At 41.5% G+C, this 15,272-nt stretch overlaps 1 protein-coding gene across 3 annotated transcripts in view; it reads left to right on the top strand.

The window, feature by feature from the left end:
* The window catches only part of UXS1 (UDP-glucuronate decarboxylase 1), a 41,758-nt gene extending 27,097 nt beyond the window's left edge, over positions 1–14,661 (top strand). For all 3 annotated transcript variants that reach the window (XM_077343602.1, XM_077343603.1, XM_077343604.1), the window contains 8 exons: positions 1,143–1,202; positions 2,058–2,179; positions 3,426–3,545; positions 5,103–5,146; positions 11,389–11,449; positions 11,989–12,046; positions 13,119–13,222; positions 13,849–14,661. In XM_077343602.1, coding sequence (XP_077199717.1) covers positions 1,143–1,202; positions 2,058–2,179; positions 3,426–3,545; positions 5,103–5,146; positions 11,389–11,449; positions 11,989–12,046; positions 13,119–13,222; positions 13,849–13,980 — 701 coding nt within the window. In that variant the 3' untranslated portion in view covers positions 13,981–14,661. The remainder of the gene's footprint in view (positions 1–1,142; positions 1,203–2,057; positions 2,180–3,425; positions 3,546–5,102; positions 5,147–11,388; positions 11,450–11,988; positions 12,047–13,118; positions 13,223–13,848) is intronic.
* Positions 14,662–15,272: the final 611 nt, after the last annotated feature.

The following is a 15,272-nucleotide window of genomic DNA, read 5'->3' as shown; positions in this document are numbered from 1 at the left end:
CCTTTACCTTTACAGAGTGGTAAGGCAGCAGAAATGCAATCTGAAAGCTTTGCCCATGAGGCTGGGAGTTCTATCCCAGCAGCCGGCTCAAGGTTGACTCAGCCTTCCATCCTTCCGAGGTTGGTAAAATGAGTACCCAGCATGCTGGGGGGTAAACGTTAATGACTGGGGAAGGCACTGGCAAACCACCCCGTATTGAGTCTGCCATGAGAACGCTAGAGGGCGTCACCCCAAGGGTCAGACATGACCCGGTGCTTGCACAGGGGATACCTTTACCTTTTTTACCATGGATGTATTACTGATGGATCACTTTAGCATAATGGGAAGGAAGAAAACCTATTTGTGCATGCTCTATAATTATCATGCCTTTCTGTATTCCATATAAATATGCCCATTTCATTCCATCCTGGTGTCTCAATAATCTTCTGTCTTGACACCATTTGGGATTGTTACAACCATGTAGGGCCTTGACCATAAGAGGTTCTAAAATTTGTGAGGTACAAGGCAGGTTGAAGTGCATATGTTTTAAGATGAGGTTGTATTGTAGTTGGCTAATGCCAATTTGGTTACATGGCATAGAGCAGGGATTCCCAAACAGGGGTCCATGGGAGTTTTCGCTGGATTCCGCAGCCTTCCCCTATCTGCCTTACTGGACTTGGCCACATGCTTGGGGAGTGGCCATCTCCACCCGGTGGGCTAGGTGGGTAGAACATGGTGTAATAATCAAAGGGGAGGATTCAATTGCTGTCTTCTCAGTTCATGTTGTATTTTCCAGCCTACATGAGACAGAGCCACCATAGTAGTAGTAAAGGTGGGGGGTGGGAGCAAATGGAAGGTGAAGGGTGTGGGTGGTAATATCACTTCCGCTGACATGGTGTTTTCGGTGGGTGCGACATGGAGGCATGGCCAGCGGACATCAATTCTGGGTGTCCTTGAATCCTGACAATTTATTTCAGGGGCTCCTCCACTGTAGAAATAAAAGGAGTGACACCCAGGCTCAAGCACAAAAGGCTAGATTTGCTTCAGAAAGAGAAGTGAGCATGTTCTAAGGGAGATCTACCATTAACCCTCTTGCCTCGAGCTGGTTCAAAGTTAAAGAAGTAACCACATTTTCATTATAATATATTTTTTTCTGTTTTAAGGGTTAGCAAAGAGGGTTGGAGCAAGGCTTCTTCTCGCATCCACCTCTGAAGTGTATGGAGGTAAGAAATGGGCTTGGCATATTAGCAGTGCTTGATTTGGGTGGCATCCAGTATTTTAACATCTACACATGCTTTGTACCAGCAGTCTTTTGCTGTGTACTGCTGTGTACTTTTCTACCAATTCAGTTTCTTGTTCTCTGTGAATTTTGCTGTCATCCCTTCATAAAGCCATTTAACACACTTATGTGCATTCTTTATAGACCTTTTAAGTTCATCCTTTGTCCATTAATCCATTGTAAAGCAACTTGGAAGATACATGCATCAATCTGTTTTCCATCTGCTTGTCATAGTTACAGAAAGAGGGAAAAGGCATGCCAGGAATAGAATGAAGTGACAGTAGTTGTTGTGTGTGTGTGTCTTACCTATCTTCTATACATAGATAGATATAGAATTCATTGTATTTTATATTAAATAAGGCAAAATAATAAAGCTGTATGCCAAAACTAAGAATGAACAAAAGGCAGCTTGTATTTTATCAAATCTTAATGGATAAATTGCCTGTTAAATATGCTCTGCAAAAGCATCTGTGTGGCTATAACTGAGTTGTGTGACCAGTATAAGGAAGTCTTGTCCTTCCTCTAACTGGACTCCATTTGCTATTGTTGACATTGATACATAATAGAACGTGATTGTTTAGTATGATTATGTCTTTATCTGTATGTGATTCGTGACGGGCTGGAATAATTCCAGAAAGATTTAACTGAAAACGAGGAAGGGAAATGTTGGCTAGAATTGCCTCTGAGAGGGTATTCATCTCGGATGCAATGTCAGCTGCAGGACAGAACTGGGATTAGCATGCATTCTATATTAAAGGGCTAAAGGACAAAACTCATAACGTCTTCATCTCTCCTTAAGATCCTGAAGTTCACCCGCAGAACGAAGATTACTGGGGACATGTGAATCCCATAGGACCTAGAGCTTGTTACGATGAAGGAAAGAGAGTTGCAGAAACAATGTGCTATGCCTATATGAAGCAGGTATTTGGAATGTTTGTATTGGAAAAATACAGATGAAAACGAAATTGTTGCCTTTTTCAAAGGGGTTGTTGGTGTTGTTGTTGTTAATACCCCAAAAAGATGTCAGCAGATGTCTAGGTGCTGTATACTATATATATTGACTAAATTCTGATGAGTATCCTAAGGTTAAAGTAGAATTAAAGTAAAGTAAGACTCTCAGGGCAGTGTGATTAAAATGCATGGAATTAGGTTCCCTTCCATTGGAGGTTATGAGGGCAGGGCTTAGGAGGGAACCATTGGATCCAGTCAGTGGTCTGTTGTACATCGTAAAAGGCTTGATGCTGGCTTTGCTGTTTCAAAGTCTTGGACCATGACACAATTAGCTTTTGATTTGGTGCTGCTCTAAAATTGTTAGTGGGATTCCTGTTCAGTCCTCTAGGGCAGGGGTAGTCAACCTGTGGTCCTCCAGATGTCCATGGACTACAATTCCCATGAGCCCCTGCTAGAGTTTGCTGGCAGGGGCTCATGGGAATTGTAATCCATAAACATCTGGAGGACCATAGGTTGACTACCCCTGCTCCAGGGCAGTGTCTTTCACCCTTTCCAGACATGGGATCCAGTAAGCATAGGCCTCACTAAGCTGCTATGATGTCAGAATCTTGTGACAGGAAGGAGGGACCAGAGTTATAAAATCACCAGGGTCTTTGTTCGCTCTTTCCTGTCACATGATTCTGATACCACATGATTGCCCAAGATAGCTGAGCATGGAAAGACATTACAAGCACAACGTTACCATAGTCAAGTCAAGGTTCAAAGTCATGGAGTGATTTCACTTTCATTATCCTGCTGTGGTTTTCAGTATGAATCATATGGGAAATTTGTTTTCAATTGGTCCATTTTATTTGTGGTTACTTTAAAGAGAGAGCCTTGGGTCAGCTGGTATCTTTCAGACGAACCTCACAGGGTGAGGATAAAATGGGAAGGATAGAATCATAAAAAACTTACCATAACCTCATTGGAGGCATGGACAGACAAAAAGGTGACTGACTTTGGCCAGCAAGATTTATTTTGCTTTGATACTAAACAAAGTGCATTATTTTCTGCTTCATGCAGTTAGGCGGGGACTTGTTGTTGGATGTCTCCCTTTAGCACCTTCCAGCTGCTTACTGGATGTTCACACTTACTCACAAGCCATCTTACTATTGCTGAGTTTCTTCAGTTAGCAGTGGTTAAAAAAATACCAACGTTGGCTCTCTTGTTATTTCAGGAAGGAGTAGAAGTCAGAGTTGCAAGAATTTTCAATACTTTTGGTCCACGGATGCACATGAATGATGGCCGGGTTGTCAGTAACTTTATCCTGCAGGCTCTTCAGGGAGAGCCCTTAACAGTAGGTATCCACCGCCTCGTCCTCTGTAACATCCACTGGATGCGTGAAGGAGATATAAATGAGCAGATTTCTTAACCATCGATGAGAGCCAGCCTCTGTTGCTCAGCTTAGAATTGTGTGTGTTTGATTATTCGGTTCTCAACCAACTATATGAATGGTCTGTGGAAACTGTTTGCTCTTGAGATGACCTTCAGGGATATGAAAGTGGTTCACACTTGAAGATCGGCTCTGTAGTCAACGAGAGATAAATGTGCCAACCATTTGCTTAGATCAGGGGTGTTCTACCTGTGGTAGTCCATGGACTACAATTCCCATGAGCCCCTGCCAGTGTTTGCTGGCTGGGGCTCATGGGAATTGTAGTCGATGGACATCTGGAGGACCACAGGTTAACTACCCCTGGCTTAGATGGTTTTGTCAAATGCTACCCAAAGTCCTGTGCTTTCGTTAGCACTCTTGTATTGTAAACACTATAAATACAGAAGAAAAATGAGAAATTCCTATAGAGTTTTAAAATCCTCACTCTTCGTTGGTTTCCTAATGTGCTGTTTGTAACCTCTGTATTAGAGATTTATGCATTTTTATTTATATTTGATTTCTTAACTGCCACTCCCAGACCCAGCTGGCTCATGATGATTTACAATTAAAAAAAAACAATAAAAACCCAATAACAGTATATAAAAACAGTTGTAGGATAACCCTTAGACAGCACAACCCCCCTTCCAACATTACCAGTCCAGAATGTGACGTGTGGTGAAACAATAATCAACACCCCCCCCCCTAATTTTTTCTGAAAGAATTTTAAACAAGGATGTATCGAAGTATTGCACTTATTTTGAAGTATAATAAAAGTTCCTGAGATTTACCCAAGAGTGGCGGAAGATTGAAATGTCTTGTTCTCTGGCAAACAACCCTGTGCCAGTAAAGTTCTTCAAGTTGGCAAGAGTGCTGCTAAGGCACAGGATGTTCCCAATCTCTCCACTTAAGCTTATTTAGGTGCTAGAAAAGGAGATAGGAATGCATTTTCTTCAGGCTATAAAACTGTCAAGAAAGTCACTGGAAATACTCTTCGTTACTTCTTTTCCCTCCATGCCACGTGCCTATTTCAGTATGAAGTATTTATTTATTCTCAAAAGATTCCATCTCATTTTTAAAAGCTGCCTTTTTCCTGACATATCTAGCATTGAGACTAAAAGCTAGGAAAACCAAACTCTAGATGTTAAGTTACCCAAGCAAACCATGTTCACCATTTTGAACTGTGGCAAATATTTTGAAGTGTTCTTGAGCTAATTTTCTTACTGTTAGAATGCATGTAATCATTCCTGCTGGTTAAAGTTAATAAGCTGATAAGGAGGCACTTGAAAAGTGTTTTTAGAGGTAAAAATGCCTTGGGTGGATACACTATTTCCCCTCTAAACCCATTTTTTCAATTGGAAAGTATTGCCATCTTGATGCCTTGGCCAAGTGGTCATAATTGCCTGTTGCTTGTTGACCGTCCTACATCATCATGCACCAGTAATGTGGATTATAATTATTTTTTTGTTTTCTTTTCTCCCCTAGGTATATGGGCCTGGCACTCAAACAAGAGCATTCCAGTATGTCAGGTACATTCCTTCTGTCCTCCTGACTGGTATATTGAAGGGTCTGTAGGATTTGTTGCAGGATAACAACAGAATAAGAGCATAAAGGAAGTGTTGAGGCTGTTTTAACAGCCCTGCAGTGACATCAACCACGTAACTTTTCAACTTATGATTTTTTTCCCAAACTGAAGACATATCTTCTTTTTTCTGCTTCTTCCTGGTTGTTTAAACTTTAGAACACCAGTGCAGAAACTTGCATCCCAAGCACTCTCATTTTGACTTGCCTTGCCTTTTCAGAGTGTTTGGGAAAAGCCAAATGGAGGCTTCCATCATTCAAACAATACCATACGTACATTATACATGTGTATAATATTTATACATTTTTATTTCAAAAAGAGCAATACCATAAGATTGGCTGAACTCTAAAAGGCAAGTTTCATAAACTTTTCTTGTGATCCAAGTCTTAGAGAGGTAACTGGATTCTATAGGGCCCAGAATCTGAAATTCTAACCAGTCTCTCTCCTGGTTTGCAAGGGACTTTTTGCAGAGACAGCAAGGAACTTGGTCATGATGTTAAGTAGTCGTGAACAGGAGTGGGACCAGGCCAGGAAAAACTTTCAGAGTTGCTCAGGGACTCTTTCCGCGTGGTTGATTTGCTCCATCTTGGCTTCCTTACTGCAGCACTCTTGTGGAGCATCCACATGTCATGCTCTTGTCCTGTTCCTAGGCTTCCACCCTCCTTTCTGCAGTATTCCCAAACCTGGTTTGATATGATGTTTTTGGAAAGATCGCAGTGTGAAGCACCTGTGGATGGGAATGTGTATTTTCATGTATGATTTTCCTTAGTTGAGTCCCTGCTGTGGTCATTTCCCTCCACTCTCCACTAGAGGGCTTCTAAAAACGGTAATAGTTACCCTGTAGGATGTAGACCGCAGTCTGTTGTATTGGTTTGTCGCTTTCATTTTTTAAAAGATTCTTTTCATTTTGTTCTGCAACCAAAAAATCAAAAAGAAAGAGATATGGAAACTACTACATTGTTATTGTCATTTTTAAAAGCCTTCTGGTTCCAGCAAGGAAGAGTGGCAGCTAAGGAGGGCTGAGGCAAGGAAAGTGCAAATAAAATCTCTTTGTGAATGCTCTATTGCCTCTGCAAATTCTTCTGCATTTACAGTATAACTCAAGAGTTTTCACTGAGTGGAAGCAGCCCTAGAAACAGAAGGTGTGTGAGGGCAAACCTGCATAACATAACCTGACCTTCAGATATTCAAATGAGAACTAACATCAGCTACTGAGGTCTGTGCAGGGACAGTCTGTCTATATTGAACTCTTTTGTACTGAAAAACAAAATAAAAGCCAATTCAGTTTTATACTGGAAGTAATTATGACGCCTGCACTGGCATATTTCCTTGGCTCCATTCAACCCGCTTGAGCTGTAGGTTCTCAGTGACCGATCAGTACATTGTCTAGATTTCTCAGGTGATCGGGGTGACTGTAATTTACGACAGCCCTCTGAATTCCTCAGCAGAAGGAGGGGAGGGGCGGGGATTTGATCCATTTTCCCTGAAGGAGAGAGTTCCTGTCCCCATTCCAGGAGAATTGAGAAGGCTCAATTTTCATGTTAACTGGATGGCTTATGAAGGGCTTGTCCTCTGTTCTGGCAAGGGCTCACAGACCTATTGGAAATCCCCTTGTTGTTGACCCTGCAAGGGTTTTTGGAACACAGCATGACAAATATGTGGAATACTATTATTATTAGAATCATAGAATAATAGAGTTGGAAGAGACTTCATGGGTCATCTAGTCCAACCCCCTGCACTATGCAGGGCACTCACATCCCAATTGCTCATCTACTCTAACCTGCCTTCACAAAATCAGCCTCTCCGTCAGATGGCTATCCAGCCTCTGTTTAAAAATTTCCAAAGATGGAGAACCCACCACCTCCCAAGGAAGCCTGTTCCACTGTTGTTATTTGATTTATTTCCCGCCACTTCCAAAGCTGGCTCGTGGTGGGTTACAGTGTCCATTAAAGTCTCATTAAAACATAAAATCCCAGAACATGGCAGAACCCCCCCCCCCCCATCTCCACTACCAAAGGGCGAGGAAGGAGGTCAAGATAACTCAGTCTACTACTCACACCCAAATATGAAATATGCAGAACGGCCTCTAGATTGAACCGTTTTCAATTGGGTTCAATCTAGAGGCCGTTCTGGTTGTTCTTATATACATATATATATATAAAAGAAGAGATAAGAAACGTTTATTTGTATTTATTGTGAAATTGTTTAGTATAGCCCGGGATAGGTTCTGTTTTCTGTTACAATAATTTTGAACCGTCCCTTTTTTTCGTGATATATCTCATTAGAACAAAATTTGAATTCAGTGGCACCTTTTTCACCAGCCAAGTTTTATTCAGATACCTTTATTGGCACAAGCATGTTTATTCATAGTTTAAGCTTTCATGTGCACCCACATCTCTCTAGATATATTGAAATCGTAGCTATCAGTCCATACATATAGGTGGAGAGTGAGCGGCAAATTAGTATACAATATAATGATGTTTAACAGATACAAAGACCAAACAGGAATAACAAACTTAGTTTATGTGATCTCCATTTGTTTGGATTTAATTTTGGGGGAAAGCATAGTGAAGCAAAGTAATATATCAGATTTGGAGATTGATGTGCAAATGTGCCCTTCTTAATAGTGGAATGTTGACAGTAATTAACTGAGACCCTGTTGTTACGCTCCAACACCTCTCCTGAGTTACATTGATAACTTGTTTAATATCTGGACACATGGTAAAGAAGCCCTGGGCATATTTGACCGGGCATTCAACAACTTTCACCCTGTCATCAACTTGGCAATGAAGTAATCTATGCAAGAAATGCATTTTCTACCATAGAAGCACATGATAGATACATAGACACCACCTTATACTGGAAACCTACTGATTGAAAAAGTATCTTCTAAGGGTATACATTCAGATCTCCCCAAGCTGAAAATATGCCAGAAAAATACCTTATTGGCCTTTTTACGGTATATTTTGGTTTCCCAAATATATCCAGTTTTTTTCTGGAAAACCAGGGGTAATACCCCCAGAAAATCTTGGATACACTCAGGAGTTACCAGTACATCTGGAAACAGGAGAGGTAGGAGCAATCTCTCAGTTGTATATGCCATTAAATGCCAATAATGCTATTCTGTTCTCTACATAGTGCAAACAGGTCAAACTCAACATCAGTGGATAAATGGACACAAATCTGACATTAAGAATCACAAGGCTCCCTGAGCCTTCGGTAAATGAAGGCTCACTGGTTCATTGCTTTCCGTTCGCTCCGAGAGAAAAAAATGGTGATCGCTTCGCCAGAAGATCAGAAGAGAGAGCCAGGGGGAGGGACTTTGCTGAAACCGCAACAATGGGAACGCACAGGTCTTTTTTGGAACTGTTGCAGATTGCTTGCAAGAGTGTAGCACTTTTCGGAGGGTGAATCCACTTTTTGGGATTTCCCTTTAAGCGCTACAATGAAGCGCTTTTTGCTGATCGGTTTCAGGAGTGTGGCAGATTGTGTGCGAGGTCGTACATAACTGCAAATTAGTAGCGATTACAATTTGCCACACTCCTGCTACTTTGAACTCGTGCCGAATGGCCCCAAGTTATTACAATACTTGGAACAACCCCCCCCAAAAAATTGAGCTTAATAGAGATATTGATTTCTTATTCACTACACATGCTAATCTCATTCACTCCTTACATCTGTATTCTCACCAAGAAGGGGCTATGCACCCTCTTTATAATTTTGTTGTATTTGTTAGTAGATCGGAATAGTGATTGCAGTGGATAATAGAATGTAATGTAATTTGGAATGGTAGATTGGAATATATTTCTCTGGTCTGGTGACAGAGGAGACATAACACTGCCCAACCAGTCACCCCACCTTAAAGAAAAGGATGCTGTTAGTTACCTCCATACTTGAGAGGAGATGGGTGGAGAGTACTCACAGGGTCTACTTTCAGAATTCCACAATATCTACTCTCAGAATTCCACAATTAAGAAGGGTACATTTACACACCTATCTCCAATTTGATATATTTGCTTCACTACATTTCCCTCCAGAATTACATCTAACCAAATGGTGACTGTCTAAACTAAGAACGTCATTTCTGTTTGGTCCTTGCATCTGTTAAACATCTCCATTGTGTTGCATGCAAATTGGCTGTTCACAATATGTATGGACTGGTAACTTCCATTGCAGTGTATCTGAAGAAGTGTGCCTGCACACAAAAGCTAATACCATGAATCAAATTTGGTTGCTTTCACAGGTGCCACTGGACTTGAATTTTGTTCTTGTGTTTCAGACCTGAGTGTTGTTGTGGTAATACTAAAAGTCCCACCAAAGTTGCATCTTCAGCTTTTTCTCATGCATCACTGCCATCTTGTGTTTTAGCCTGGATCTGCAGTTTATATTTGGAAAGGAGGAATTTGGGGAGGGGAGCTTTCACTTTAGCCAGCAGAAGTTCCTTTCTGCTAATAATTGCTCCTGAAATGTTTGAAGCTGTGAAAGCTCAACTTATAGTAAACTGGTTAATTTTTAAGCCACTGCTGTTGTCGTTTTTGCTGCTACAGGCTTATATGGATGTGCCTAAAGTCAGATAGTATAGCTGATTTTTAAAATTATATTTGTTCTACAACACCTTTTGTGAACTAGCTTTATTTTTCATACATTGTTAACACTAAACATGAAACTCTTACTAGTAGTAAAGTTTCATTAAACTTCTGGGCACTGAGGATTGACTTAGTCTTCACTTTTCGTTTGAATGGGCCCATTTGCCACTTAATGTTGACAGGCCATGAGCATTTTATTTGTCTGAGCTTCCTTGTAACAAATGCAGAAACTGGCCCCAACTTGTGAGCTTTCCCCATTTGTTGCAAGGAACACCACTCTCTTCCCTTCCAACTCTATGATTCTACGTGTGTCCTTTGCAAATGATGGTATTACACAGCTCTTGAAACTCAGGGAGCTTTTTGACGAGAGTTCAAAAATTGATTTTAAATCTACAAGGGTATGTATTGCTACTGAGGTTCCAGTTCATACATGCATGGATTTATTGCCAACAAAACATCCATGCCATACAAAATGATGATCTTGAAGGACCCAAGATGGTCACGTATTATTTAAAGAAAACTGAAAAACGCACTGGTGAGAAAAAGGCCAAGAAAGGTTCAAGAGGGGTTATTTTTCCCATCAAGGCAATTCTGCTACTCATTCTTTGAAGGTTGCAAGGGCAGTATCATGAGAATCTCATTGGGGAAACCTTACCCCATCCACCCTACAGCCCTCATCGTGCCCCTTCAGACATCTTTTTGTTCCCAAAACTCAAAAGAACATTTAAAAGGACATGATTTGAGTCTCTTCAGGATGCCAGACTGCTGCTTTGCCGTGGTATAAATCAGAGTGCAGAATAGCTTCACAATTTTCCCAGTGGTGGAGGAGGATATCCATTATGTGTGTAGAGCATGCTAGCCACCTGCTCCAGCAGACAACAGTGTTGCTGTCTACCAGGGACCCATTGGGGGATATAGGAAGAGCAGTCACGTGGTTCTTCATATCTTCCTTTGAGAGGTTCTACTTAGAAACACATGTAACTTTTGATACTCTGTAGGTAACAAGTGTTACAGCAGGTGATCCATGCAACAAGACATTCCCAACCAGGATATATACACCAGTTTGAAGCTTCCTACATATAGAAGATGCCATTTCGGAGTTGGCTAGAAATAGTTGTAGAGAATGATTTGGCCTGCTCATGTCACGTCACTGCCTGATCTGAGGCTGTAAACACCTTTCCTCTATACTTGGACTTTTTACTAAACTTCCTAATTTTTTCTGTGATAAATACTGTTCATTAGCTGACTGAGAGGACTTCTGCTGGAAGAAGACCAACTTAACTTGAAGGAAGGCTTCACTGCAGGGTGGACCGGCTCTCCAGATGTCCATGGACTATGATGCCCATGAACCTCAGCCAGCAGACGCTCATGGGAACTGTAGTCCATGGACATCTGGAGAGCCACAGTTTGGCCACCCCTGGTTCAGCAGATTAGTGGAGTGGTGAGAGAAGGCTTCTAATAGGTTCTTCTGTTTTGCTTGCATCAACCACTGTGTAAAAATGTTTTCATGTGAAAGACTTAAGCAATACACTTGAAAGTTCAGGCAATGTATGTGTAAGGAAATTACTCCTGACTCAAGTGAGGTTGTCCTCTCTTTTTGCAGTGACCTCGTGAACGGGTTGGTGGCCTTAATGAACAGCAACGTCAGCAGTCCTGTTAACTTGGTGAGCAAACGCTTGGCTTCCAGTTTTCTCCTTAATGTGGATTAAAGTGAATGGAAAGGGGGAACAAAATAGTTCCACAGTCAATTGAAACTGGTGTTAAAGAATCCTTATGGTGCTATGCAGTTCTGTGGGTTATGGTCCTACCTACTCTGCTGATTTTACATGCAGCACATGGGTAATAAAAGATAGAAGTGAAGTACTGGAGGTAATTGCCATTGAGAATCTATGAACATACAGAAACCATATTGTTTGCTGTTTCTGTGTTCTTCGCATCCATTGGCAACATTTCACAACTGGCTGTCAACACTTTCTTGTCAACGGTTATAATGATCCACTGCATCCTAAGCGTCTGTTGTCCAAAGGAAAGTTGCCTTAAGCTATCTGAAAATCATGTGTGTTTGCTGTTAGCTGTAGCTCTGAAACAAATCAACAGGGGCATCGTTTATCCTGCTAGCAATCGTATTACTAAAAAAAATCCTACAATTTTTTCCAAAAAGTAAGGCTGTTTCTTTTTAAATTAATCCTCATTGTATCCTTAGGGGAATCCAGAAGAGCACACCATCCTAGAGTTTGCCCAGTTAATTAAGAAGCTAGTTGGTAAGTAAGAAGCATAATTACTTTTAAGCAAAGTCAGGCCCCCATCTGTTGCTATCTCGCCATTTAGCGGTCCATCTGGCGTTGACCAGAGCCCAGGTCTTTTTTCATCATGGCTTTGTGGAATGGGCTTCCTGAAAGGGGAGGGACTTCAGGCCTGCCTGTTTGCTAAGGCTTTGGAGGGAATCTGAACTGGTAGGCATCTTTTAAGGAGGGAAGGGGAGGAGATTTGGAGTATGTTTCCTTTCTGCTTTTAAACCGAAAATGTTTTTAAGCGTTGTACAGCTGCCTTCGGCCACGAGGTAAAGGTCGAATATAAATGCTCTAAAACAGTGGTCCCCAACCCCCGGTCTGGGGACCGGTACTGGTCCGTGGATCAGTCAGTACCGGGCCACGGCTCCTCCTCGTCCTCCTCCCTGGCTGCTGCCTTGAGGGCTGCCCAGACACTCTGCCACCGGCTCACCTTTGGTGCTCTCCAGTGGCCACCATGGCTGGGGCTCCCCCTCGGCATGGCATTGCACAGCTGCTGCTGGCAGCGCCCCCCAGCAGGCGGCGGGAAGTCAGGGGCACCAGCGGGAAAGCAAGTAGAGCAGAGGCTCAGGCGGCGGCAGTGACGTCCTTCGACAAAAGATTACCCCCCCCCACCCCCGGCCACAGTAAAATTGTCAAGCGTTGACAGGTCCCTGGTGATAAAAAGGTTGGGGACCACTGCTCTAAAACATAAATTAAAATATACATATCTCATACCTGTCCTTGCTGGTATACAGAATCATAGAGTTGGAAGGGACCTCCAGGGTCATCTAGTACAACCCCCTGCAGAGTGCAGGAATAGTTGCAAACTGTTTGGGGGACATGATGCAAATATTGATGAAGATTTGATGTGAACCATAAAAAACAAAAAACAAGGGGGAGGAGTAGTTTGAAGATAGGAGGAGAAATCTATACGCCCTTAAAGTGGTTGGCCTTGGAATATCTGAGAAACAGACGACGTTAGAAGTTATCTTACATGGCCTTTTCACAAAAACTGAAAATATAAACATTAGCAAAAACGTAACATTCCTGTGTGAATTTCCAGGCAGTGGAAGTGAAATCCAGTTTCTCTCAGAAGCACAAGATGATCCTCAGAAAAGAAAGCCTGACATTAGGAAAGCCAAGTTACTACTTGGTTGGGATCCTGTGGTATGTATTGCTTACATGACATCCTTAGATGTGATTTCATTAAAAACATTAGTAGGCGAATAGACCTCAGTGTGGCCTATGGTCTCTGCATGGCAGACCTAATGAACTGGTAGATGCACGGCTTCCTCTTTAGGGTGAGCTGGGGAGAGGCAGAGAAGAAATGTTGCCGTTACTGTTGATGAATATGGGACTGTCGACTTTTTCTTTCCTGACACAGATGTTTCAAAGTATGGGAAGGTGAAGAGATGCATTAGGAGGGAAGGCACTGTCTTTCCCCACATCTCCCCCCAGTATATAATCCTTTGTTGCTACTTCGGTGAAAGGAATGAAAGGAATGAAATTTGGCAAATTGGGGCCCATAAGAGTGCAGGTTGCTGCCCATTTTTGGTTCTGAATAACTTAGATAGTTACACACCACTTTCACAGGAATGAACTCTGAAAAATATCTGCCGGTCACTTGTTGAGATATCCCGATATCTTAATAGATTGTGATTGCATCTGTTGCATGTAACCAATTTGTGATATAGCAATGATGACAAAAGATTTCATGACCAGAGAAATATTTTCATAGCTCCAACGTTAAACAGCGCTGTTCATTTGGATTTACCTTATCTCTTTGGAAACAGGTCCCTTTGGAAGAAGGCTTAAATAAAGCAATTCATTACTTCCGCAAAGAACTGGAATATCAAGCAAATAATCAGTATATCCCTAAACCCAAACCTGCCAGGATAAAAAAAGGAAGAACCAGACATAACTAAAAAAGACCTGCTGAGTTCAACAGGAAATAAATTATGTCTCTTACATTTGAGAAGGTGTAATTTGTCTTTTTTTAAAGAGACTTCAGGAACAGGTATCATGAAGAAGAAAAAACTGGAATTTCACTCTGAAGCTTGCTTTAAAGAAGTGGATGTGCCTAATTAAGAAAACTGCAATCTTTGCCTTGCACTTTTTAAACCTGTCTTTTTATGTAAAATTGGGATAGATGCATCTTTTTTTTAGTATTCTCAAGTTTTATACCTTGCCGTGAGATTGTTTTGTTGTGACTGTCCTTGACAGTTTTATTTACTGGTTTCTTTGTGAAGCTGCAGATGAGATGACAAAATGCCAATTTATTTATAAAGCCGGTACTTTAAAGGAGAGATACTATGCATAAAGGAAAAAAGAAGCTTGCCGTACTGTCAGGTGATTCAAAACACTGGCATTTAGTATTAATAGAATTATAAAAATGCTGTAGGAGAGCTTTATGTATTCTTTAAAACTTTTCTTTCAACTGTTTAGTTCTAGTTGCACACTTGAATTTGAAATATTTTCACTGACTATCATGGATAAATGCTATTTTAAATCACTACTGTGTTGTGCATATTCCAGGGAGAAAAAAGTTAATGTATTATTGGTTACCAGTGGTTGAAGATGCTATTTTAATAAAATACTGAAACTTACAGGTGTCAATTTTTCAAGTAAAACCTTTCCCTAGTTGGGTGTGTTTGCCTGCCTCTGTGCGTAATACAATGATATGAACAATGATGCAGAAATACAAAAAAATGCTCATGCTTGACTTACTGACATTCTTCCCTCTTTGCATAGTTTGTTAATATCTTTTAAGAGGGATTACGTTGTACATGGAATGATTACAATTGCACCATCTAGTCCCAGGTAAACAGTATTAAGGCCCATTAAGACTGGCTGAAATTTTGCACAAAGCTTTGTTCATGGCTAGAGGAGAAACAGGACAGCAGTTTTTTTTTTTACTGTACTAGTAAACACATTCCCAACATCCCTTCAAACTGTCCTAGAAGCCAAAGTGGATAATACCATGTCCCCAAGTCTGCTGGGGGTTTGGCTCCATTTCAGAACTTTCCCCTTTTGAAAACACCACATGAGAGTTTCTGCTGGAGACCCTTGAAAGTAGCAGTGGGGGGGGGGGAATCTTCTCATCCCCCTGGTGCTGTGGGTCCCCAGCAAGGCCCTTGCAGCAGTTTTAGAAGTAAAAAACCAAGCCCTAAATTGACAGCATGTCCCCATGGTTGACTTGCCAATACGGCATTGCCCA

Source organism: Paroedura picta, chromosome 6 (assembly GCF_049243985.1).
Source record: "Paroedura picta isolate Pp20150507F chromosome 6, Ppicta_v3.0, whole genome shotgun sequence".
NCBI classification, from domain to species: domain Eukaryota; kingdom Metazoa; phylum Chordata; class Lepidosauria; order Squamata; family Gekkonidae; genus Paroedura; species Paroedura picta.
Note: the sequence above shows the minus strand (reverse complement) of the source record. Positions and strands in the feature narration are given on the sequence as shown.